General features: G+C 38.9%; 1 protein-coding gene across 1 annotated transcript in view; it reads left to right on the top strand.

Annotated features, from left to right (window-relative positions):
* TMC1 (transmembrane channel like 1) overlaps nt 1–26,761 on the top strand; it is a 173,002-nt gene that overhangs the window by 68,030 nt on the left and 78,211 nt on the right. Inside the window, exons 4-6 of the mRNA XM_073878079.1 lie at nt 251–379; nt 19,895–19,985; nt 21,725–21,806. Coding sequence (XP_073734180.1) covers nt 321–379; nt 19,895–19,985; nt 21,725–21,806 — 232 coding nt within the window. The 5' untranslated portion in view covers nt 251–320. The remainder of the gene's footprint in view (nt 1–250; nt 380–19,894; nt 19,986–21,724; nt 21,807–26,761) is intronic.

Below are 26,761 nucleotides of genomic sequence, written 5' to 3'. Positions count from 1 at the left end.
CATCCTGAGACTTTGAGGCTGTGGACGTAAAACAGTTTCAGGACTTCAGAATGTAAACACTATTGTTTAAAGTTATAATAATTCCAGAAATCCTGTATCAGCATTCACATAGATACAAGCTCTAATGCTTATAAATCTCAGCATCCACTATGTACAGCTAAGCTGATTCACATTGACCGAGTATCGGATAGCATTCTTCTTTAAGTTTGGAAATCAAGGAAAACTTAACTTTTTTTTTTCCCTTTTAAAGGGAAGAAGAAGAAGAAATTAATGAAGAGGAATTGGAAAGACTGAAGGCAGAGTTAGATGAGAAAAAACAAATGATTGCTACTGTCAAATGCAAGCCTTGGAAAATGGAGAAGAAAATTGAAGTTCTCAAGTATGATGCCACTTTTTGTAATTAAACATACTTTGCCTGATTGCTGATCTCCTAAATCCTCTGAGAATTACCTATATTTTATACATAGTGCTATCTATAGTATATCACATATATAGAATACTCATTATTATATATAATATTCATGGTCATAGACACTATACAGCATAATATATATGTTAATGCCATGTATGTGAACACATCATATATATGTACATAGATGCTTATATATTGTCATCATTAGAGAGACTGAACTAATGATTATATTTTTGAAAAAACTATGAGCAAATTCATTGTTCAGAGTCTTATAACCTCTGGTCACTTTTAGTTATTTGTTCCTTGAACTGAGACTTTCTTTAGTTTAATACGTTCGTTCCTATCTCTCTGAAGAGATAACATATTTGACTTTTACACGTTTGTGTGGCTTGCACATTCATGTTTCTCTGCAGGGTCCCAGCCTCAAATGATATAATCAGGTGACAGCTCTCTTTAAAGCACAGGGATGATATTAAGCCAACAGAACAGTACACAGGATTCCAATTAAGGATTATGCTAAATAGCTATTCCATGGTGACATGTCAGTGACCCAATTTCAGTCTTCCGTTGGGTGTTGGTGAGAGTAAAACACACTCAGAGGCACATAGATTTGCCAACTCCCTATATGAAAAGACAAATGATTCTTTCTGAGGAATGGGAGCAGATTCACTTCTGATCACTTCTGAGGATCACACTCTTATTTCCATGCCAAGGTTGTTGGGTAGGTGAGGCATGACTATGAGGGAATGTGTCTGTGATAACAAGCATGTTTATATCTTTCAGTTGTGCTACCGATTGCATTTTTCCACAGAACCATTTTTGTAAATGGTCGTAAATTGCCAAAGCTGTCTTTCCACCGGGATGTTGGGCTAATAATGTTAAATATTATAGTATAGTATCATTGTCTTTGGTGATGAAAAAAAGAACTGAAGTAGTTATGAGGATATTTCACTTCTAATCTTAGCTTTGCAAAAAAGTAGGTGTTATTTAAGGACATTGCTTAAGCTTCTGGGGCCTCAGTTACCTCATATCCAAACTAAAACAAGAGATTCTAGATCTATCCTGTGAAATGGGAACCTAGCCATCATTTATAATGGCATCGTTTTGTTTTGCGGAATGAAGTTTTCCAAGTTCCAAACAATGGTCTTCCCAGCAAAGTTCTAGAACACTGCAGTTGTAGGCTGGGAACTCCATGTACATTGGACACACCAGCCATGAATGAAAGCAAAGACAAACAGGGTGCCTGGTTCCATGGAGCGAGTCATGTGTGTGTGTGTGCATACGCACGTGTGTGGGTATGTGTGCACGTGTCTGTTAAAATAGTTTTCATTCAGTGAAGTGATAATGATGCCAAATTATAGGTTTAAAAATGTCCTTACTTGGCAAAATACAAGTTTGGCAACCACCTTATGCTGCTTCCGAAATATATTTTGAAAAGTTACTGGCCATAAAGTTCCCCCAAACTGGAAACCACAGGTAACTGTGTGTAGAACATTGTCACATTGGAAAGCGGTAATACTGTGAAATTTCAAAGCATGGTGTGAAATTGAGTAAGAATGCCAAAGAGTGGATCTTCCCTTTCTACCTGCAGAAGGCATAGAAATACCCCCCACTCTCCCTTTTCTCTATCTCCCATGTAGGGCCGTGGAGCAGGAATGGGCTTCTGATTTCAGTTTGAATCTCAGACCTTTCACTTAATAGCTGTGCGAATTTGAATGAATTGTGTAGCTCTTTGCCATTCAGGTTCCTTATGAAATTATGCTAATTTACAGGGTTATTGGCATCATAAAGTGAGATAATTTACATAAAACACTTAGCACGGCGCCAGAACATATCACATTGCTGGGAAGCACAAATTGTAATTATTATTTCCTCTCAGTACAGAGTCAATGATGCCTGGTCCCCTGCAGTGTGACCGGAGAGATGGAGAGAGCATGAGACAGGCAGGGCTGGGTAGAAGCAGACCTAGCCAGGGACAACCTCGGGAACCATGGGGGATGGTGACACATTGGTAGCAGTCTAGATGGGCAACAGATTTTGACATTCCAACAAAGAACAGAACATCTTGGTAATTTGGCAGAATCTGGGGCCAAACTACGTTCAGGTCTTCCAAATGTACCCAGGGTAATCCTGTGGCAGATTCCAGGACCTGGAGCCTTGAGCTGAGTCCAGGAATGAACCCATTTTTGGAAGGGGGGGAGAGAGGGATTGGGATGGCAGTAAGAGAATACCAGGACCTATTGCTAGGGCAGAGATTGAATATGGGGAGTCTGCAGCTCAATCCAGGTCTTAGGTCTGAATGTTAGGTTTTTAATTGGCCCACATGATTTTTGTTTCTTTTTCTTTTATTATTTTTTCATTTTTCATTCATATATATATATATATATATATATATATATAAAACATAAAATTTGCCATTTTAACCATTTGGGGGTATTTTTTTTTATAACATTTTTTCTTTGTTGTCAAACATTGAAAAGTAGGAGATTTCACATTAAAAAAAATCCAGGGGTGCCTGGGTGGCTCAGTCGGTTAAGTGTCTGACTCTTGATCTCAGCTCAGGTCTTCATCTCAGGGTCATGAGTTCAAGCCCCACATTGGGTTCCACGGTGGGCATGGAGCCTATATATATATATATATATATATATATATAAAATCCAGACATCCAGCTTCTGCTGGACAAATGGAGGATCTGGACCCTCATTCCTTCAGGGAAATAGCAGCTGGGACTTGGCGTTCACTTTCAGTGTGCACAGTTCTCAAACAATCTACATCCGTTGCTCATGCTACTTGGTTAAACCTTGCATGCATTCCAGTCTGCTGCCTCCTACCCGTGCAGCAAGGGAGCAAGTTAGGCATGTTACCAAGACAGTGATTCAGAACATCAGCTTCAAAGCCAGCTTGCAGAATGGAAGCACAGATGCAGGCCCAGAGAAGAAACAACTATGGCTTCTCACCTGTCAGTAATGCTCACTGTCTTGTGATGATTCTCCATAGCCCAAAGTGGGTCCTGCTTTGTAGCTTTGCAATTCTCTGCACAGCTGGTGCTGGTGGTCACGGTCGTCCTGATTCCCTTGATTTCAGCCTCTGTTATGAAACTGTTGGCACTATGGTGCCCGGGCTGTCTCCCTTTGTGGGTTTCTGAATGTTGTATTGAGCTTCTCCCTCATGGATTTCAATCACATTATTAGAGCAAGCGGTCAATATTTTATAGTAGAGGTAAAGGTTTCTCTGCCCCAACATGGAAGTCAGGGAGCTTTTCTCCTACGCTTTATGTCTTTCAGGGACGTCTAACTCTGAGAGAATCTTTCTGAGGATTATGTTATTCCCAGAATTTACCTCTAGTCATCAATCTTCGCTAAGTATATGGAATCCAAGGCACTAGGCTCAATATAACTAGAGCAGATACTTTGATCATAGGTTTGGATCTGCACCGAGGTTCCAAGGCTTTCCATCTGGCTCTGCACTCTGAAAAACTGGTGAAACTTCTAAGACAGATTTAACAGAGGGTCAGGCTTTCAAGATGTGTTTTAGAGTAAAGCATTGGGAATAGTAGCTTATTCTGAGGATGCTGTCGGGGCTGGGGTGGGTGGTGCCCGGGGATAGTTCCCACATTCTGAAAGAGGATCTACCCCTAGCAACGTGAGCATCTCCAGAGCTGAGGGCCAAACGACAGTTAAAATAAGCAGTTAATAATAGGCACGAAGCCCTAAAAATGGGTTGTTAATCCCGAAGGACTCTCAAATACGGCTCAGGAATTGGAGCTTGGCATTTTCAAGGCCAGCAGTATTGGCTTTTTCTGACTGAGGAGAAGCTACATCCTTTCCACTGTCGCTGTGGAACTATGTTTTTCAGTGTCTTTTCCTGTGTGTTAACGCAGTTTTGTACATTCATGTGGCCTTAAACCTGTTGAATGATAATCTCTGGGTGGGAGGGCAGATGTGTCTGTCCCAGACTACAATATGCATATTTTTGTTTTCTGCTCTGAAAGCCCTTGATATACAGTCAGGATTGAGGGCCGTGTCTTTTGATTCTGAGAAGCAGAAAAACCTCAGTAAGCAGAACGTCCTACTCCATAAACTGTTTATTGAATGGGTGAGAATATGTTGAGGGGGTGGGACAGGGCAAGGGAAATCCTGGTGTATTTTCCAACTATTTGAAAGTCAATTTCTATGTTTTATTAGTAACTAACCAAAAAAAAAAAAATCCAACAGCGAGGATTTTAGGCATAATTTGTTTTTAAGTTGTTAATGCGTTTCCCTCAAGTTGGTTGACCAGATAGATCATTCCTCCCTGTAATAGGTGGCTGCACTAACCTGGTAGCAACCACCACAGGTGATATAAAACACCTGGATGGAAAATAACCGGTCTACTTATTATTCATCCTGAAACCTCAAACCTGACTGTACCAGAACATTCTACCGGGATTAGATTTAAAGCCTGCCTGACTACACCTGAAAAAGCAACCATTTTATTTTGTTCCAGTAGGGTAGGTTGGGGATTGAAAATTAAGAGACGTGGACTCGGGGCTAAGTTCTACCTCTAACCTCACCTCTCTGAGCCTCATGGATTTATTTATACAATGAAGGGATTGGATTGTGGCTGGTGGTTTTCAGACTGCTTTCCTCAGAGTTCCAGCGGTTTGGTGAAATCCTTTCAGGGCAAGAGAGCAGAGGTTAATTAAGAGTGGTGCTCGGCTACACCACCAGCTTCGAGCAGAGACTTCACGGTTTCCTTCTTCTACACAATGTACTTGTGTATAAAGCACCTGTTTGAAGGAAAAAAAAATGCTTCTGTGCCTATTAATACAAGAAATAATTAAAAACCTCACTCAATTGATTATTTAAAGAAGCTGATTTTGGGGAGGGAGCAGTTCTCACATTTCATGGGTCTACAGAGCAGGGTATGGGAATACTTCAGTATACTTTTGCATCAGAATGGCTCTTGGGTAGAAGCCCTTTTACATTTATTTATTTTGATAACAACCATGTTTACTTAGCTATACTGACTGCTTTAATTTCTTAGCTTTGTGGCACCCTGACCCAGTGTTTCTGGGAGTTGTCCATTGGCTGACTTGGCCTGGTGATTTATTAATGGAACATTCAGTAAAGCCAAGAAAGTAATTCTTAGGATTTCAATCACCTTAAACATGTGCTTTTAATGGTCAGCTAGTCATTAAGGTAATATTCTTCCTTACTCAATCTTCCTTCACCCTCCAGTATTCTTTTTGTTTGTTTTGTTTTTGACTTTATTGTATTTTTTTGGTCAGGGGAACGAAAATATTTCTAGGACAGTAAGAATAGACCAGAGTTGATTTCCTTTGCCAGAGCCATCTGGGAAAACTAGCCCCCTGGCTCCCATCCATCCCTCTCAAGTTTCCTTGGAGCTTGAGATTTTTATAAGTAAGAATCATGATTTCTCCTTTGTTTCACAAAGGCCTTTCCTTTATCTGTCATTATGAAGGAATGAAGACTTCCACACAAGAGGACCTTTAATCATGTGTACATACCTACTAACACACGCTTTAACCATTTGGGATTCTTTTTCATCAATAACTCAACCAAAGCAGCAGCTTTCAGTTCTTGTACTTTATAAGTACCTTATGTATATTGATTTTCTCATCCAAAGAGTGGAGACTATTGGAAATCAGTACATCTGAATTTTGTTGATCAAGATGTAATGTTGGCATCCAATTATTCTTTTTTTAAAAATCTAATTTTAATTTATTTTTATTTTCATTTTTTAGAGAGAAAGTATGTGTGAGTGGGGGTGGGGAGGGACAGAGGAAGAGGGAAGGGGAGAATCTTAAGCAGGCTGCATGGAGCCTGATGCAAGGCTCGATCTCACGACCCTGAGATCATGACCTGATTCGAAACCAAGAGTCTGACACTTAACTGCCTGAGCCACCCAGGCACCCTGACATCCAATTTTTCTATTATTTAATAAATGCCTAGTAGGTATTAAGCATTATGCTGTGACCTTGGGCAATTTTCTTAACTTCTGCAACCTTGCTTTTTCTCACTAAATGGGGATAAAAGTAGTACTGCTTTGTAGAATTATCGAGAGGATTAAATCAGTTAAGATCTAAAGCACCTAGAATGATGCTGGCACATAATAATCATTTTACACATGTTAGCTATTATTATTTTACTATCATAATTTCATTTATCACTCTCAACCATCCTTCAAGATAGGTATTTGTTACTTTGGTTTTGCATGTAAGAAAACCAACACTCTGAGAGGATAAGTAATTGTTTATGTTCAGACACCTATTAAGTGGTAGACCCATGATTTGAACTTGTGTAGAAAATTACTTTGATGAGATGGAGATCTTTGTCTACTACTGGGCAAGCTCTACCAGTGGTCATGGGACTGAGGGGTTTGTAGAGCAAACTAACATGCTCAAATCACATGGTCTATTAAGTCACGTTAAAGTATAGTGACAAGTGAGAGCAAATAGGTGGGATAAATAAACATGGCAGGAAGGAATGGCAATAGGGTGGCATAGTAGGCCACAGGATCACACTTCTTGAATCCTGGATTTCACAATGTTCACATGCCCTGCCTCTCTTATTCTACTGATGGTGTGGTTAAGAGGACTGAGGTCCCAGGAGACCTGGATGGCTCAGTCAGTTAAACGTCTGACTCTTGATTTTGGCTCAGGTCATGATCTCAGGGTTGTGAGATCGAGCCCCACGTCGGGCTCTGTGCTGACTGTGGAGTCTGCTTAAGATTCTCTCTATCTCCCCCTCTCCCCCTTGCCCTCTCCCTCTACCCCCTAACTCCCACTGCCTGAGCTTGCACGTGTACTGTTTCTCTCTTAAAAAACAAAACAAAACAAAACAAAACAAAAAACCAAACAAACAAAAAAGAAGACAGATGTCCCAAAGGATCCTGTAGAATGAAGATGACAGGCCAATGATAGGCATTTGCTCTATCAGAATGACACAGAGCAAGTATGCTTGACTATAGTAGTACCTTGTCAATTAGCCTGTTGAAATGCTACAAGTTGTAGCTGCTTTTCTTGAGCAGAACACACATGAGGAGAACAGAAACATATTGGATGACACCAATGGGTGGTCAGTTTAGTGGCGACAGATAATCAGTCTCAAAGTGACAGGATCATAAGTTGGCCTTCCCATCCACTTCTAACTATAATATTCTTATTTGTTCATTGTATTTTCCATCTATTTTCTGTCTTTCTTGGGCAGGTATTACAGGTTACTAACTTATTCACGACCTGTATTGGAACACATCTTATTAATTATGCCTATGTGTCACATGCTACAGGCTTATTTATTAGCTATACTTAACACATCCTATGTGCTGAACCAGCTACATAATTTGCAGGATCTGGTGAAAATGAAAATGTAAGGCCCTTTGTTAAAAAGAATAATTCAGAATTTCAATTATTAAGGATTTCAAGGTACCAATGGCAGAGCATTAAAGTAGGCACTGGGCCCACCTGAGTATGGGGTTCTGTGTGACTACATAGTCAAGACACACCAAATTTACCCTGCCTGTGAGTTTCACCTGAATATTATGAACCAAGAGCTTTCTTACTGTCTATGCTTAATATTTCTGATGAGTTCCATCCATTACCATAGCATAATGGAATGGTCTCAAATAATTCAGCACACTCACTAACCAGAACTCAAGTCTATATTACTCCAAAGACAGTGTTCATGCTCGATAGCCAGGGTGTTCTTTTTAAATACCACTTTGAACATGTCATCCTTATGTTCAAGGCCTTCAGTATCTCCCCAGTAATTAATAAAGTTTACAAGCTTAACAAATCAGTGAGCTCTACAATCTGGATTTACACTCTGAAGTCCAGTTTCTTTTCCAAATCATGAGTTACTGATGACGATGACCATGAGGTTTGGAGATGGATGGTACCATCTTCAGGTTTTTGTTTTTTTTTTTTTTAGTGTCAACTATGTATCAGATCTTGTGCTAGGAGATGCTTCACACATTAACTTTTTTAATCCTCGTAAGCACCTTGAAAACAGAAAGTTATCCCTATTTTACAGATGAGAAAGCTGAGATTGACAGACGTAAAGTAGTTTCACACAGCTGGTAACACCCTGCTAAATGTCTTTCATTTGTATTCTAGAATTTCCTCCCATATCTGTGAGTATGTGCAGAGTTTTATTTATTTATTTATTTATTTTTAAAGATTTTATTTATTTATTTGAGAGAGAAAGAATGAGAGATAGAGAGCACGAGAGGGAAGAGGGTCAGAGGGAGAAGCAGACTCCCCGCTGAGCAGGGAGCCCGATGTGGGGCTCGATCCCGGGACTCCAGGATCATGACCTGAGCCGAAGGCAGTCGCTTAACCAACTGAGCCACCCAGGCGCCCTGTACAGAGTTTTAATCTTTCTCTCTTCGCCTCCTATTCTGCTCTTCTCCCTCTCTCCCTCTCTTGTATTGAAGTAGAGTTACCATATAGTGCTGTATTACTTTCAGGTGTACCATATGATTTAACAGTTCTCTACATTACTCAATGCTTATCATGATAAGTGAACTCTTTTTTTTAAATTGTTATTTTTATGTTAATCACCATACATTACATCATTAGTTTTTGATGTAGTGTTCCATGATTCATTGTTTGTGCATAACACCCAGTGCTCCATGCAGAACGTGCCCTCTTTAATACCCATCACCAGGCTAACCCATCCTCCCACCCCCTCCCCTCTAGAACCCTCAGTTTGGTTCTCAGAGTCCATTGTCTCTCATGGTTCGTCTCCCCCTCCGATTTCCCCCCCTTCATTCTTCCCTTCCTGCTATCTTCTTCTTCTTTTTTTTCCCCTTAACGTATATTGCATTATTTGTTTCAGAGGTACAGATCTGTGATTCAACAGTCTTGCACAATTCACAGCTCTCACCATAGCACATACTCTCCCCAATGTCCATCACCCAGCCACCCCATCCCTCCCACCCCGCCCCCACTCCAGCAACCCTCAGTTTGTTTCCTGAGATTAGGAATTCCTCATATCAGTGAGGTCATATGATACCTGTCTTTCTCTGATTGACTTATTTTGCTCAGCATAACACCCTCCAGTTCCATCCATGTTGTTGCAAATGGCAAGATCTCATTCCTTTTGATGGCTGCATAATATTCCATTGTGTATATATACCACCTCTTCTTTATCCATTCATCTGTCAATGGACATCTTGGCTCTTTCCACAGTTTGGCTATTGTGGACATTGCTGCTATAAACATCGGGGTGCACGTACCCCTTCGGGTCCCTACATTTGTATCTTTGGGGTAAATACCCAGTAGTGCAATTGCTGAATTGTATGGTAGCTCTATTTTCAACTGTTTGAGGAACCTCCATACTGTTTTCCAGAGTGGCTGCACCAGCTTGCATTCCCACCAACAGTGTAGGAAGGTTCCCCTTTCTCCACATCCCCGCCAACATCTGTCGTTTCCTGACTTGTTAATTTTAGCCATTCTGACTGGTGTGAGGTGATATCTCATTGAGGTTTTGATTTGGATTTCCCTGATGCCGAGCGATGTTGAGCACTTTTTCATGTGTCTGTGGGCCATTTGGATGTCTTCTTTGGAAAAATGTCTGTTCATGTCTTCTGCCCATTTCTTGATTGGATTATTTGTTCTTTGGGTGTTGAGTTTGATAAGTTCTTTATAGATTTTGGATACTAGCCCTTTATCTGATATGTCATTTGCAAATATCTTCTCCCATTCTGTCGGTTGTCTTTTGGTTTTGGTGACTGTTTCTTTTGCTGTGCAAAAGCTTTTTATCTTGATGAAGTCCCAAGAGTTCATTTTTGCCCTTGCTTTCCTTGCCTTTGGCGATGTTTCTAGGAAGAAGTTTCTGCGGCTGAGGTCGAAGAGGTTGCTGCCTGTGTTCTCCTTTAGGATGTTGATGGACTCCTGTCTCACGTTTAGGTCTTTCAACCATTTGGAGTCTATTTTTGTGTGTGGTGTAAGGAAATGGTCTAGTTTCATTCTTCTGCATGTGGCTGTCCGATTTTCCCAACACCATTTGTTGAAGAGACTGTCTTTTTTCCGTTGGACATTCCTTCCTGCTTTGTTGAAGATGAGTTGACCATAGAGTTGAGGGTCCATTTCTGGGCTCTCTGATAAGTGAACTCTTAACCCCCTTTATCTATTTCACCCATCCCCCACCCACTTCCCCTCTGGCAACCAGCCATTTGTTCTCTGTATTTAAGAATCTGATTAAAAAAAAAAAAGTCTGATTTTGTTTATCCCTTTTTTTTCTTTTTTCTCCTTTTAAAATTCAACATTAAGAGGACATTTTTTTATTTAACAATAATCGAGTCTTGATTGGGATCTGAAATCTCTTCTGACTTATCATTCACATTTGAGTTCACCTGTACCAATTGCCTCTCTTATCATTTTCATTGCATAAGAAGTAATCTTTCCTATTAAATAAGAACAATGATCCTGACAATTCTTTCTTTTTGGATTTAGCTTGTTCGTATTTGCTGTGTTATTGTGAGTGGTTAGAAAAATCACTATGGATAATTTTAATAATGTTTTCCAAATAATATTTTGAATTTCTCCCTTAAAGGATGCCGATAGGAACCACATGAGAAAATTGTTTTGTTTTTTTCCTTGAGACTTGAAACTTTTTCAGTTGCCAAAGAAGTCAGCTCTGAAACATTGGGGATACATATACTTTTGCCCACCAAAAGTTCTTCTTTATTTCTTTCATGATTTATTTAATCTTTCCTATCTACAGTGTACCATTTTACCAGAGTTACCTGAAGGTGTTCTATTCTTCACCCTGGTTTTGCAAACTTTTCAGGTGGCCCGCTGGGCTCCAGCTCCCATCTCTTTTAGAGAGCTGTGAAGGCATTTATGGCTCTTGTACCAACCTCAAAATCCCAAATACCCTCCTTATTAAATCAGCCTGCGATTCTGCCCCGATGCTTGATGGAAGAGTAATTAATGGTCATTGGAAAATGGGTCTAAAATATGCCAATATTCAGGGTTGCTCATGAGACTCTTGGCAATCAATCTTACTACCTTTCACAAATATCTGCTTATCCAGAATTCAAATAATCTCAAGGTTCAAATAAACAGGGATTTTTTTTTACAGTACACCATAAGATAATAATTATAATAAAAAGTAAATATTAGACAAAAGAAAGTTCTAAAGTTTTCTTCTAGATAGATAAAATATGGTTACTATCATCTTCTTAACTTCAGACACACTGAATCAGTTTTCCCACATTGCCAAACTATCCTCCCCTCCAACCATTTTTGATAAATAGCAATTTACCTAACTTACGTTCTTTAGAATGTCAGCTACTGGTGACAGCTAATTTTCACAACTTGTTATTAGACCATCCATAGATGTATTATCTTTGAAAGTTGATTAAGAAGAGAAATTCACTAATTACCACTTCAAATTATCTAGAAATGCTTTTAAATATGTTTGACATAATACATTAACAATAAAAGGAAAGCAAATGTGTACAGGATAAGCACAGAATATGATTAATTTGAGAAATGTATCTTTTTTGTTTAGGGGAAGTGTCATCCAGATCTTGGGTAAGGTACGAATTCTGAAAGTAACCCTTTACTTTATCAGGTTTACAATAAGAGAATGATGAAGGCATTTTTTAAAAAAGATTTTTATTTATTAGAGAGAGAGAGAGAGAACATGAGCAGGGAGGAGAGGTGGAGGGAAAGGGAGAAGCAGGCTCCTTGCTGAGCAGGCCCTCCCCAACCATGTGGGGCCCGAGTCCAGGGCCCCGAGATCATGTCCTGAGATGAAGGCAGACATTACCCAACTGAGCCACGCAGGTGCCCCATGAAGTCATTTTTGAGGATGTTTTTATGTATATGACCAAGGAATGGCAAGTGGAGTATTACTTTGGGGGATTTAAATAAGCTTGTTGCTGTAGAATAAAAGTGGTTAAGCCTTATTAAAATGCATATCCTACAGTAAATGTTTGGAGAACATTATATTAGAATATCATGACAAATTAGATGGGAGGAAGAAAGGGGAATGGTTTTATACATTCAATATCATGTGTCTAAAATTTCTTTCTACAGTCCTGAAAATTAGAAATTTTAAGTATTATAAATCACTTCTTTCAAATAGCTGTTAATTATGTGCTGACAGTATACAGGCATAAATTTGCATATATGTATTTGTGTGTGTATATATGTATATGTATATATATGTCCATGTTATTTCACATGTACATACACATACATACTGGGATATCTACATAAAGACACGACTCTCTGGATGAATTAATGTTTCATATTACGCATATCCTATTATAGTGTTTCTTGACCAATGCCTGGTCACAAGCATTAGGAAAGCTTAGAAGGGAGGCTATGCAAGAGAACAGTGAAATAGTACGACTTCAAGTCAACTGAGTAGAAAGCCTAGTTCACTCAGGAACATAGAATGCTCTGTGGGTGACCTCCTCTAAGTTGTGTTGCCAAGTGCTCAGGACAGACCTCTAGATCTAAGTTTGCCATGTAGCAAGGAGTCAAGTTTACTAGGTAGTCTCAATTATTTGCAGAGCTCACTGAACTGCCATCATTTGAAATTTCTTGCCCGCTCATGGAGCAAAAGGCAGAACACACTGTTCCAACAGAAAACTAAGGCTCTTTTTTAGCACTCCTAAGTATCACAACACAGCATTTTGAAAACATATTCCACAGTACTTAGAAATGTTTAGCATAGGGTAGAAACATGAACACACGGGTATTGTGCAGAGCCGTTTTACCCAGGCTTCCAAAGCAGAATGGCCTCTCACTCTGAGGCAGTGCCTTGTAAATCCATCTGTTTACAGTATTCAGAATTTATTGCATGTGTTTGATTCAAATGAACATGAACTGAGCAAAATCAGCACGGTCTGCCTGCCAAGCCCTGTCAATGGTCTCCTGAAGAGCTGAATGTAAGTCTCTCTAAGAATATGAGCTTGTATATGTGCTCCATGGTGGAAATATCTCCTTTGTTAGAAAAATTCCTACACACCGATGCCTAGAATGCCTTTCTCTGCCTACTTGAATTCTATCGGTGCTTCCGATGCCCAGTTTAATTCTTCTCTCATCTACATCTTCAACAAGCTCTTGGGTCTCCAGTGTCCTCTCCCTTTTCACTTTAAAGCTGTTGAACACTGTCATATAACAATTTTATGGGCTTATATCTCATTTTTCTTAATGGCATTTAAACTTCAGAAAAGAATCCACGTTTCTTTTATTTCTTTCAAAGCACTTGACCCATTGCTCCCACTCAATAAATGCTTAGAAAAAAATGGCTAAGTGTACCATGTCTTCTCTATTTTTATGTGTCCTTGTGCCGATCACGTGAGGTAGATAATGATGTTATTCAGGGGAAACTGGGAGCACTGAGCTCCAGTCCCAGACAAGCTGGGACACTTACTCTTTGGGAAAGCTTGGACCCTAATTTCGTTAATCTAATCCTCAGTTTCTCATCTCTGAGAAGGGGGTAACCATAGTTACCACCTTGCTGGATTTTGTAGGGATTAAATGAGATGATGGGCATAAATAGTGCCCAGTACATGGCAAGCATTTATTGTATGTTAGCTGTTACCACCATTACTGCTGCCCATCACATTTTACAGATAAGAACGCTCAGTTGGGATCCATAAGTCTTGTAATTCTCCCAAGAGCACACAGCTAGTGTGTGACAGAGCCAAGATTCAAACCTGTGTCTCAATAAGACACAGATCATAGAATTGAATAGAATGTAGTCGTATTCAAGGGAGAGAGATTCCTTTTTACCTCCTAGCACAGAGACGCCCCAGCTGACCTAGGCTCTCTGGAGCAGCACAGCCCGGCTGGAGCGGGACTCAGGCTGGAATTCATCCCTGCATCCTCTCAGGCTGAGGCATAACTGGGTCTTCTGAAGCTGGACACCGGCGTCCTCACGGTGGGTCTCAAATGCGGGTCTCTCCCACTCATTTAGTGGCAAGAACAATTCTCGCTCTTCCCACATCTCATCATCTGATGGGAAATGGGTTGGCTTTCCGAGAGGTTTTGCCTGGAAATATCTTCTCCTTTCTCAACTTTGTCATTTGGAAACTCAGGCATAAAAATTGAAGTCAGCACTATTAGTACTATTGCTATTAATAATAGTTCCTATTTATAGTGCTCTTACTGTTTGCCATGGACACATTACATGTGTTCTGACTAAACTTATTGCGTGCATTATTTCGCATAAAACACAGGACAACCCCATGACAGAGCTATTAGTATCTCCATTTCATAGATGATGCAACCAAGCATCCAACCATTACCACCACTGCCACAGCATCTCCTTAAAAAAAAAAATCACTTCCAGTATTAGGATGATTTTAAATAACACTACCAGTCTAATTATGGAGTTCTATTATCTAGGAGGCCTATAGTCCTTATTGCCAATCTCTGTGCATGAGAGTAGCTTCCAACCTCTGAAACTTCCTTTCAGTTACTCAATACTATTTTAGGAAAAGTCAGTTCTGACTTGGAGTCCATTTAAATTGGTCGATTTTTTTTTTTTTCTAAACAACAGTGTTTACTAAGAAAAGATTTCTCATTCTTGTGATCCCTTTTACTGGGAAGTGTTCATGAGCACAAGTCTTGATTACAGTTGCCTTAAAGACCAGTTTTGAAATGTCTTCCTTTACTTGAGCAATACATTGGTTGCCTAACCATACCATCCAACTGAAAACAAGAGGAAAGAAGAGTCAACTTAACCTAACCCAAAGAGGGAACATGTTTCCTGGGTTGAGAATGTGTGAAAGACAGCACAGCATGTCCTGACTCCCCTGTGTAATCAGGGCTGTATCATGTGTTGTGGGTAAATTATCTATTTTGTAAGTTAGGCCAAAGTGTGCTCCTTCAACTAACTGTGAAAGTATTCTTGAAAGCCCATGAAACCTTATTATTCTAATTACCAACACAAAGGGTTGATAAATGAATTATGAGGCCAGGTATTATTGCCATTAAATAGATCTCACTCAATTATTTATCCCTGGGTCTGGGGTTACAGTGCAGGGAGCTGTGCATACTGTACCAGGGCTGGCTTGAGCTCCAAGACCTGGAGCCTGGATTATAGACTTGGCAGGCAGCTTTTGTTGAATGCAATTCAAGGGAATGACACACATTTTTCAGTCAGACATTTGGATGGTTTGAAGCCAATGGATATTCAAAGTTTATCCACAAAATCTTATTCATTTTATCCGTGCAAAAAAAAAAAATCTCTTTAAATTATCCAGATACGTACACATGGGTAGGAAGTTGAATTACCTATAGGAAAAACACAGACGTTTTCTTGCTTTTTAGTTTTCAAAGGCTCTGCTCTTTATTTTCTTGGATTCTGATATCTGTAATGGGCACATTAGTGTGATAAGCATCAGTCTGTGCTCATCTCCGTATTGGATAGTTTCTTTTTGTATCTTATTTCTAATAGCACAATGAAAGATGTCTTCTGGTTAAGAAATCTGTTAGTGGAGAGGATGGGATTGGAAGCTACTAGTTTTTTTTTTTTTTCTTTTTTCCTGAAATCACACAACTCATCGCAAAGATTAGCCTGGAAAATAGTGTTAAGAGATGTTCTCTCACTGAGTCACCAATTTCTTCCCGTCCAATGTCCCTTCTTCTGGGCCAGCAAGCTGCAAAAGTGCTTCCTTCTGTCCCAAGAACATCCTATTAGGAGGTTCAAGAATCTGTTCTCGCTAAAAAAATTATTCTCTGCCCGCCCTTGTAACCCCTGGCTTTATTTTAACATCATCCCCTAGACTTCTGATGAGTTGAGTTCTCTACTTATTTTGGCAAGAGTGGGCAATGGGAAACAGAAGAAGCTACAATGACTCTTCAGGGATCCTTCTGGTATGAAACTTGGGGGAGGTATTTTGGAGAATGGAGGAGGTGGGACATTAGGGAAGAGAAGAAATTTCTACATGAGACTACATGGAGTTGAGTCAGGTCCAGGCTTTTATCTGAAAATCAATGTCAGAATCTGTATGTTGAGGGTGGGGTGGGGTTGTACTTGGGAGAGAAATATGAAACTATGCCTAGCATCAGGAAAAATTTGTCAGTTGAAGAAACAAATGATAAAACCTTGTTTAGATTGTTCCAAGGAAAATTATATTTATAATAACTGACAAAAACCTTATGAGTGCCATATAAAGAGGTTCCTATATTATTAGATGGATTTATGATTAATTTTGTGGTGATTTTAATTTGGTTATAACCCTGACTTCCCTCTCTCTCTCTCTCTCTTAAATCTTGCTAGCTTAATGATCCTATAGCATAATCATCAGTTCATAAAATTAAAAAATCTTGTCAGAAATATAAAGTAGAATAGCTATTTCTTTACATTTATGGCTGTTTAAAGCAGTCATGTTTTCTAATTGGCCACTCATCTAGCGAGCGATGTAACTCTAAAAAACCAAACTTGAGCGTCTTTTAAATTACCTGCTAAGGATCTAGAGTAGCAAATATGCCCATAATGTAGGCAATTTACATTTGAAAAACAAATTTTGATTTTACTACGAGGAAGAATGTTTGATTCTCTATTTCTATGTGTTTATTAGAATAGAGTGATGTGATGATTCCTATGTATACTTGGTTGTAGGAATTTCAACATTCTTGATGCCAAATAATTGAATTATGGCCAGTTCCACTATGACACCATGTATGGGTTCCTAAAACCCACCACACTGCAAAATAGGGCAATGGAAACCACAGGACTTATAGGGAAACTGGGGCTAGGGGAATAATACTCAGAAATATCATCAATGACACATGGACAAAGATGGATATAAAATGGTGGCAACATTTTACACAGAATTTGCGCTATGCTTAAATTGTTCTGTAATGCATCAATCATGTTAGGACAGATTTTCAGTTCTGAAACAACTGTTACAGGAGAATCCACTGTGTAATAATCCCTCCAACACTTTCACACCTATGATGGCACCCTCTTGCTACCCCTGGGCAAGCAGGGAAGCCATTGCTCACCCTCTAGTTTGTTGAGGAATCTTGACCTGTTAAAGGCCACAAAGTAACCGAGGGCAACTGCAGATCATGCTCACATGTGTGTGCGTCCTGGGCACGCGTGCCTTCCTCTGAGAAACAGGACCCTCCTGAACCTGTGTACAGAGAGGGTCAAAAGCGCGGGCAAAGTCATAGAGACAAATCACAGAGGCGGGGTTAGAACTCAAGTTAGAGTCGACTTTAGTTTAGTTCAACATTTTATAAATGTTTGTGAGGTGCCATGCTCACTCCTGCCATATCATCTCTAGAACATATTGTTAATGCTTAAATGGGATATGTTTTCTTGATTGCATGGATAGAGAAACCCAGCCATGAGTCCTCAGCTTATACTTTTTGATAGGGCTTCATTAAACATTTTAGAATATGTAGAATGTTTTAGAAACCATTTTCAAATTAATCTTCATAGCTCAGAGGTCATGTCAAATGTCAGGGCATTTGACAACCAGGCCAGTCTGGTAACACTTCCCATTTTCCAGGGGTCTGCTCTAGGAAGTTTCGCTTTTCTTTTCTTTTTTCTTTTCTTTTCTTTTCTTTTCTTTTCTTTTCTTTTCTTTTCTTTTCTTTTCTTTTCTTTTCTTTTCTTTTCTCTTCTCTTCTCTTCTCTTCTCTTCTCTTCTCTTTTCTTTTAAGACTTTATTTATTTGAGAGAGAGAGTGAGAGAGGGAGCACAAGAGAGGGGAGGCTCAGAGGGAGAAGCAGATCTCCCTCTGTGCTGGGAGCTGGACACCGGGCTTGATCCTAGGACTCTGGGATCATGACCTGAGCCGAAGGCCGACACAACTGAATGAGCCACCCAAGGCCCCTTTCCCATTAGGTTTCTGAGAAGACTCATGTAAAAGGGTGCAATTCCAAAGTTTAGGAGGGACTTTGCTTTGGAGCATTAATTAATGTGGAAAATACAATTATTGGATGCTCCCCTGTCTATATGTATCTCAAATTATGCCTCTTAGCTCCACTTCCAGAAGGTTTAAGTTTATTAAGCACCTTCTCTGCTCAAAGTAGTGGTCAGTGCTGTGGGAGATACAAAAGGAGAGGATACTGTCCCTGCCATCAGGGAACTCATCTGAGGGGTCTGTTTGATGACTGAAGAGAACCTACTCCATTGCACTTGTGTTTTTATGGCAGAATATGGGTGAGGACACAGGTGCAGGTGAGTAAGGAGGTGCCACTGTGGAGTCACTGGCTAAGTCAGCAGGTGCGTGTTGGGTTTTGATCACTGGGTATTATAAAATCATGAATTTAGCACTGTCGCTAAGGAACAGTTTACCAAAAAAAAAAAAAATCCTTGACTTCATTTTTTCAAAATTTACTTTGTTTGTTAATAAGCTTATTTATAGTCATACGTTGAAGGGTCTTATCCTGTAAAATCACACATTCCAGGGGCCATCCAACTGACAATGTTGCAGCTGTGGAAAGGCAGTCCAGGCTTGGGTTCTTCTGGGTGATGCCCTCTATGGCCCCTTAAAGGTCAAGACAAGCCTGGGCCACCTCTCTTTTTAAAATTCTTTTCGCATGTCAAACACACAACAATAGCAAAATTGGCCAAAGTTACGAAATTGTAGTATATTTAACATTAACCATTCTGCTGAGTTGATGCTTTTCTACACACACACACACAAAGACAGTACTGTGACAACTGTAATGTGTAACTCTTTGGGAATAAGGTTAAAGTTTATATTTGAGGCCCTTTCGGAATGGTAAAGCTAAAAGTATTCCTTTCCTTTCCCTTTTTCCCTCAACCCCATTTGCTGCACATAATATGACTCCTCTGTTCCAAGTCATAATTGGTTTCATGAGATTAAATACCAGGTCAATAAAGTATGTTCTACGTCAGTTTGTCCTAAACTCTTTGACTTACTTTTCTTAAAAATAATCCTTAAAAAAGAAAGAAAAGAAAATATTTTAATTTAACTTTTTTAAAGATTTTATTTATTTATTTAACAGAGAGAGACACAGCGAGAGAGGGAACACAAGCGGGGGGGAGTGGGAGTGGGGGAAAGCAGGCTTCCCGCGGAGCAGGGAGGCCGATGCGGGACTCGATCCCAGGACCCTGGGATCATGACCTGAGCCGAAAGCAGACGCTTAACGGAAAGGAAATATTTAAAAATAAACATTCTGACTGCCCGGATCTGAAGTCAACTTTGGATTCAATTTTATATGTGGTAAAAATGAAAAGAATTAGTATTCTCTGTTTTGACACTTAGAACAAATTACTTGCTTTTTGATGACTCCAGCTGATTAATAATAATAAATGAGACTAAAATATCTTATTCTTCCTGGCCAGAATTAAAAAGCTTAAACATCTATTACAAGTCCTGAACTTGAAATAGAGCTTAAATTCATGAGCTAAGGGTCTAGAAGAAATAAGGCTGCAAACCTAATAAAATGAAATGTCCACTATCTCTATTCTATGATTCTTAACCTATCCCTCCCTTACCCCTTATTTTGTTTTATTTTCTCAGAGAAGCAAAAAAATTTGTGAGTGAAAATGAAGGAGCCCTTGGGAAAGGGAAAGGAAAGCAGTGGTTTGCATTTAAGATGATGATGGCCAAGGTAAGCATTTTCACAACTCAATTTGGTTGATGCCATGCATTCTCAATGGCAGCCATATTGATTTTAAGGAGGAGAACATTGGTTCTGTTAGGGGAGAGGGAAAGCATCTTACATTTTCTATGTACAAAGCACGTATACACATAAAGTAAGTACACAGTCTATCTCTGGTATTAAAATTTGGGGCAGGGCATGATTCAGAAAACAAACAAACGAAAAGGCCCCAAAATACTCCTTAAAGGAGTTAAAATGAGAAATAAGTTGAGAAACATTGATTTATGGCAAAAGACTTACGTGTGTGATTTTCTCACCCCTAAATGGCAAAGACTGTGCCCCTCTCATTTTTATTCCCTGGTAGTGAAGGGGTTCTGGATTAAAGTTTCTTTCCCAGAATGTCTACAAGCTTTCGGGCCATATAGCTCTTCTCTATCAGGAACATCAACTTATACATTGAATAGAACATGAGAAGGCAAACAAAAGATATACCAATATAAACACAGGTTCTTGGAAAATATAGAAAGGAAGTGAACATTTATTTAGTATTTACTATATGCTAAACACTGAACTGAATCCTTCTATGAAGTTATCATATTTAATTCTCAAAGCAAAGTAGGTATGTAGGCATTATTGTCCCCTCTTTACAATTGTTACCCCACTTGTAAGCTAAATGCATTTCCATACAGATGGGGTTTTGTGAATAAAATTCACAAATCTTAAGTATGAAATAGAAAGATTTATGTTGTATATCATGGATTAATTTTGTCTGTTTTTATAATTTAAATGAAAAGAACCATATAGTATTTATATTTTTGTTTCTGCCTTCTTTGATGCAATGTTATATTCATGAGATACGTTCATGTTGTGCCAGCTCTAGTCCATTTTTATCAACGTGCTGTATTCCATCGTATGAAGGTACCACAATTTATTAATCCATTCTCTTGTAGATGGACATTCGGGTTGTCTCTAGTTTGGGTCATCTTTTGAACTTCAGACTTGTCTCATAGTCTTATTTGGGCCCTACATGCCTGTCCATCTCACACGTGATCCCAGCATAATGTGCACTTACGCAAAGTTATTTGCCCCATTCCCATTCTTCCATGTGGTTCTTGTGGTCCACTTGACCATGGATGGCCCAACATTGTGGAATAAAATGGAAGGAAGGTCTTTTATAAAAACTAATGTGTGATTCTTTTTCTTCCTCCCTTTTCTATGATACCATGACTTTCCATTTAATTAGCTGCTTTACTCGTACCAGAATAAAAAGTGTCCTATGTCACCACACTTACCATCCTATATTGAAGTTACTTGTTTATGTTCAGCTTACTCTAGTAGAGTAAGAAGCTCTTCAAGGCAGGAGCTGTGTTTTATTCATATTTCATCAATTTCTTCATGCCATGAGTATTTAATTAAACACATACAATTTTCCAATCGCCTAATATTAGGTGCCAACTCAGTCCCTGCTCCCTTATTATCTGTCAGAATACACAGATCTGTCTCAGCCTATTTGCTATAAAACAGGGGATCCATAAAAGTTTTTTTTAATTGAATTGGTGTGGAGGTGGGTGGGGAGCAGGGAGGCAAGTAAAACCTACTCTTTTCCTCTTTTTACAAAAAGCCTTACGTGGCACCAGAGAGATCTTTCCAAGCTCATTGTCTTGTGATATTTTGGGATGGGGATGCAGGATAAACCTCTTGGCAAACAAGAGGCTGAGTTTTACTGTTGTCTTTGTCTTTCTTTTCAGAAATGGGCAAAATTTCTTCGTGATTTTGAAAACTTCAAAGCCGCCTGCATCCCATGGGAAAATAAAATCAAGGCAATTGAAAGTAAGTGCTCATGAGATCTCATTAGATGGGAAGGTTGTGTCATAAGCTTATGAGATGCCTTTCTCAGTTTCTATACTATTGGAAAGATTAAAAACAAGAAAACGAACAAACGAACATAACCATTTTTTACATTCTCTTTGTACTGTGAAAATTTGCGAGCACTTACCAATCACAGCACTGGAGACCCCACTCTCCCTTCCTATGTTGGACCAGAATATTCTCATTCTGACCTTTTCTGTCCTATACAAGTCAGTCAATATTGTGCCAATGACACTGAGTCATATATATCACTGGGAAAGCAGCGATTTTATATTGGCAATGAATATTACATTGAAAATATATTCTTATGAGAGTTAGACAATAATCAAAATGAACAGTGTCTAAAAAGAATGAAGAAATCTTAAAGCCTTATTTTCAAATCTGAAGTAGAATTAGTAATCATCATCCAGGAACTTGCTATGTGAATATTATATTGTGCCTTCATTTGATACAGTATTCCTAGGTTACAGAGAAGTCAGGAGAATATACGCAATCAAAAGCCTATTTAGAACAGTGCTCTAGGCTTAGAATAAGGCAAGTAAAAATTTTAAAATATTGTAAATGTAATAAATAATGTTTTAAAAATATATAAAGATGTAATAATAATAAGGAATGTAAAGAAAAAGGGATAATATTTCAAACATTTCTGAGCACAGTCTTGCCATGTTTTGGTTTCCAGGAGTTTTGACTAGGATCTGATTTTCCTCCCTGACTTTTCAGATCGAGAGGCAGGTTTTCCTGCTGCTTAAATGTGGCGTTGCCTAATTAAAATGGAGGCTCCATAGGGAGATAACACGGTTGATGGATATTTCACGGACATGATTGGGCATGTTTTAGGTGTGCCTACCCTCGGTCTTCTGTCTCTCATTATCAAGTGGCAATGAATTAAAAATACATCAGCTAATTAATTGCACTTCCTCCCACAGATTCCTGTACCACCCCGTCATTGCTTTATTTTCCTCCTTAACACTTGCTATCTAAAATACTGTATTTTTAATTTAGTTTTTAAATGTAATTTCATTTCATTTTATTTTGTGTTTATTTCTTCCAGTAGACTACGAAAGCAGAGGTTTGGTTTGGTGTACTCCTGGATCACCAGACCTAGAGTTTCCTTGACCTTAATAAATACGCCTCGAATAAAATTAAAGAGTAGACGTTCTTCAAATGTCTACCATTCTAGGAAGTGGGAAAAGGAATTTAGACCCACCAGAAAAGAACAGACACCATGGAATACTTAAGTTTCAAGTGTACAGCACAAATGTGGTACCTTGAGAGGCATTGAGGAGCAGAAAGCCATTTGGAACATTAAGGTCTTGATATAATTTGTGTAAAAATAACTCTGGATTTGGTTCTTGCTTTGCGGCCGATTTGCTGTTCAACTCTGAGGCAGTCATTTAATCCCTCTAGGCCTCAGTCTATTCATCTATGAGATGATAGGGTTGAATCTTGATCGGTCTTGAGATGTAGCCCAAGAAATTTGTAATAATGAGAGTTAAAATGTACATTTGCAATTATTTATTTGGAAGGTCCACTAAGTTCTAGCAGGTTCTAGCTTGTCTCAATAATAATGTCCTGCCCACTTGTGTTGCAATAGCCTATCTTGAGTGGGATAGAAACACATGGAATGATTTTCCTTGCCCAGGAATTTCACACAGGAACGAGTGACAATATAACCACCATCCAGCATGTGTGTTACTAGGGGAAAGATAGATGGAGAGCCACTCAATTATACTTTTAGTTATCTTCCTTCCTCCCTTCTTCCTCCAGGAAATTTGTAACGGTCAGTTGGGTAATTCCAGCAGATGCGGGTTATTTTCTCTCCCATATGCAATTTCAGGTTTGATTGAGTTGTCCTGATTTCTCCACCTTTCATGGTGCTTTGCCTCACTGTGAAGAACTGATCCTTATTTTCTATTCCATCAACAATCGCCACAACCACCACTCTTTGGGTGTCACTCAGATACCCTACAAACACTTCTCGAATGTGCCTGCAATGTGCCCATTAGCCTTCCTATTTTCAAGTTGCGGTTAAATAAAGGTCCCAGAATTAGTTACCAGAGGAGCTGAGATGTCAGGTGAAGTCTCTCTGGGTCCACGGCTTGTGTTTTTCTCAATGTGGCTTGCTCATTTGTTACTTGAAGGAAAATTTTATAAATTCTCTCTTTTGCATCAGGTCCCAGAGTAGATTTGACCAGAGCAATGGCAGGATGAGCAGTTAGAGATTTTCTTGATCATTATCCAATTTGGAGAATTGTGTCCCATTTTCTCATGTGTTTATTTTTGAATGAGTTCTTTATTTAATTACATACTTAAGCTTCTCTAAGGTACTTAATGCATTATGATCTTAATGATAATCATCAGTACACCATATGCTTTTGGGCGATTGTAGTAGTTGGAAGAGTAGGAAACCTCTCTAAAAGTGTTATTAGTAAAGTCATTGGGTCGGACCAACCATCTCATAGAAAGTACCCTACCAAAGATGGGGGAGCATGTATCTGTGATGATCTTTGAAACTTAACTAAATGGAAATTGGAAAAGAAATGGGACGTGGAATCAGTTTTCTAAAGGTTGAGGTCCTTTTACCCCTGACCGGCTCTATAGTATAGCTAATCCTTCAATATCTGGGGCCCTCTGTTTCCACATTTGGGGTTTTACTGGTTCCTATACAAGGCAATTTCCAACCCAACATTCTGTGATTTATAAGTTACAATCAGTTTGAGATTTATATGTAAGCAGATGAAGCTCTTTATACTTTTGAGTGATAAATAATTGAAACAGTTAAATGAAAAATAGACTTACAGCAAGAGAGGCCTGCATAATTTACCTTCTATGCCAGTTCTTCTTAGAAAAAAGCAGATTAAACATGTACCCTATTTATAAAATACATATTTCATATTTTAAAATAATACCAAGTCTTTTCTCTTACAGAAATGACCACTTAATCTTACAGAAGCTTCAGAAATATTATTGTATTCCTTTTGAAAGTCAGAATAATCTAACATGTCGTACCTCATTTAATCTTCAAAATAAACTTGACTGGACTGATTAATTGAGCAAATACTCACTGAGTGCCTGCCATTATTAGGCCTGTTTTCCAGGCACTGGGCATGTGTTGCTGACAAAGACAGGCGAGGCTTGATCTTACAACCAATTGTGTTAATAAGCATGTGGGTGGGGAAGACAGGGCATAAAATATAAGCAATTAAATCATGAAGAAAGTTCAGATTGTGGTCAGAGGCATGTTTAAAACAGGAGCAGCTAAGCTCCATTCCAAAGTCTTTCTAATCCATTTGCCCTCATTCTCTGCTCAATCTCTAGATAATACTGAGCAAGTGTTTTTGTAAGTGTGGTTTTAAAGCAGTCCCGAATTACCAGCCTTCTCTGAGTTTCCATAAAGCTCTAATAATTGGCAGAATCGAGAGGGGAACTTAAATCAAGTCTAAAACTCATGCTGTTTCCCACCTTGATTCCAGTAAGGCCTGGATCCCTTTGCTAGTGTGGACCAGGTACTCACTTGAGGACTCCCCAATTTTTTTTTTTCACATCAAAAATAGATTTGATCATTCCTGCCACAAAAGGATGCTGTGGAGTTCTACATCACGTGGGGATGCTGTGGAATTTTACTGTCATGCCAGCCCTGTGAAGAGGCCATGCTAAAAACCCCAGGATTACCCACAAGGATGAACTTTATTAACTCCCTTTCATTATGTATTTTGCTGAAAAAGCTGTGTATTTGTACTCCCAGGAAGTATCATCTATATCCATTGTGACTCCAGAATTATTATCAAAACCATGGATTAAATCATGGAATGTCCTTCAAGCTGGAGATTACAGGTCTTTCTCAGAACTGAAATCTATTTCTTCCTAATAATAAAGTATGGCATCAAAATAGGTGTGAGAGAACTATTTTTCAGACCAGAAAGATCTGCAGATAGACAACCCTAAGAACAGAGTTTAAACCTCATGTTTCTCTACTGGCCTAAGAGCTGCAGAAAATGCATATCAAATTTGCGACATTTAATTCCCCTAGACCAGTTTGAAAGCAACTATGCTTCATGTCCTAGCCAACAAGATGGTATTTATACTGTGCTTCTACAGCAGGTGATTTAATTGGTCTTTTCCCACTTAGAAATGCTCATATTTGTCTGCCTGTCTTATTACCTATCTGTTCAAGAGGAAATTATACAAGATGATAGACTACAAATTACTTTGCCTTAATAATAAATAACCAGACGGAGAGGTGAAACTTTAACCTGAATTTAAAAGAAATGCAAGAAAATTCAGCAACAAGAATATTGCATAAGCTTAAAAGGCCTCACTTGAATAGGTACCAAGGACTCTGTTTTACGGTATTAATAATTCATTATGGAAACAGAATTTATTAGTCAGATTAAAGAAAAAAAGAATTGGTCATTTCTGGGCACCAGCCCAGTTTATGAATGTGAATGGCCTTAGCTGATTGGTGGATCGTGCCTATGTTTTTTCAGACATACACATTCATGGCTTATGTATTCCATATACTATAGTTGTTTTTTTTTTTAAATAGTGTAATTATGATTCTACTTGGGTAGCAGTATAGCACTGTGGTTAAGAGAGATCTGGATTTGAAGTCACACCTACAGATCAAGGCTGCCTAGTTTAGAACTCTGGCTCCATCATTTTCTACCTATTCCTACATAACTCCCTATGTAACCCTGGTTCCATCATTTACTAGTTGTATAACCCGTGGGCCTAAGTCTCTGTAAAGTGAGAGTATAGGAATTCTCTTCTTGCAGGAATTCCATGATGACTAAAGGAATTAATACACAAGATCAAAATAGGTGTCTGAAACAAAATTCATTAAATGTTAGCTATTGCTATTATTAATCAAGTCTTGGTTCAGTCAAATGCTGTGTTTAGGTTTTTGGTCCCCATCC

The sequence above is a fragment of the Callorhinus ursinus genome, unplaced genomic scaffold (assembly GCF_003265705.2).
Source record: "Callorhinus ursinus isolate GAN/ISIS: 27379988/994484 unplaced genomic scaffold, GSC_fseal_2.0 scaffold28, whole genome shotgun sequence".
Taxonomy (NCBI): Eukaryota; Metazoa; Chordata; class Mammalia; order Carnivora; family Otariidae; genus Callorhinus; species Callorhinus ursinus.
Note: the sequence above shows the minus strand (reverse complement) of the source record. Positions and strands in the feature narration are given on the sequence as shown.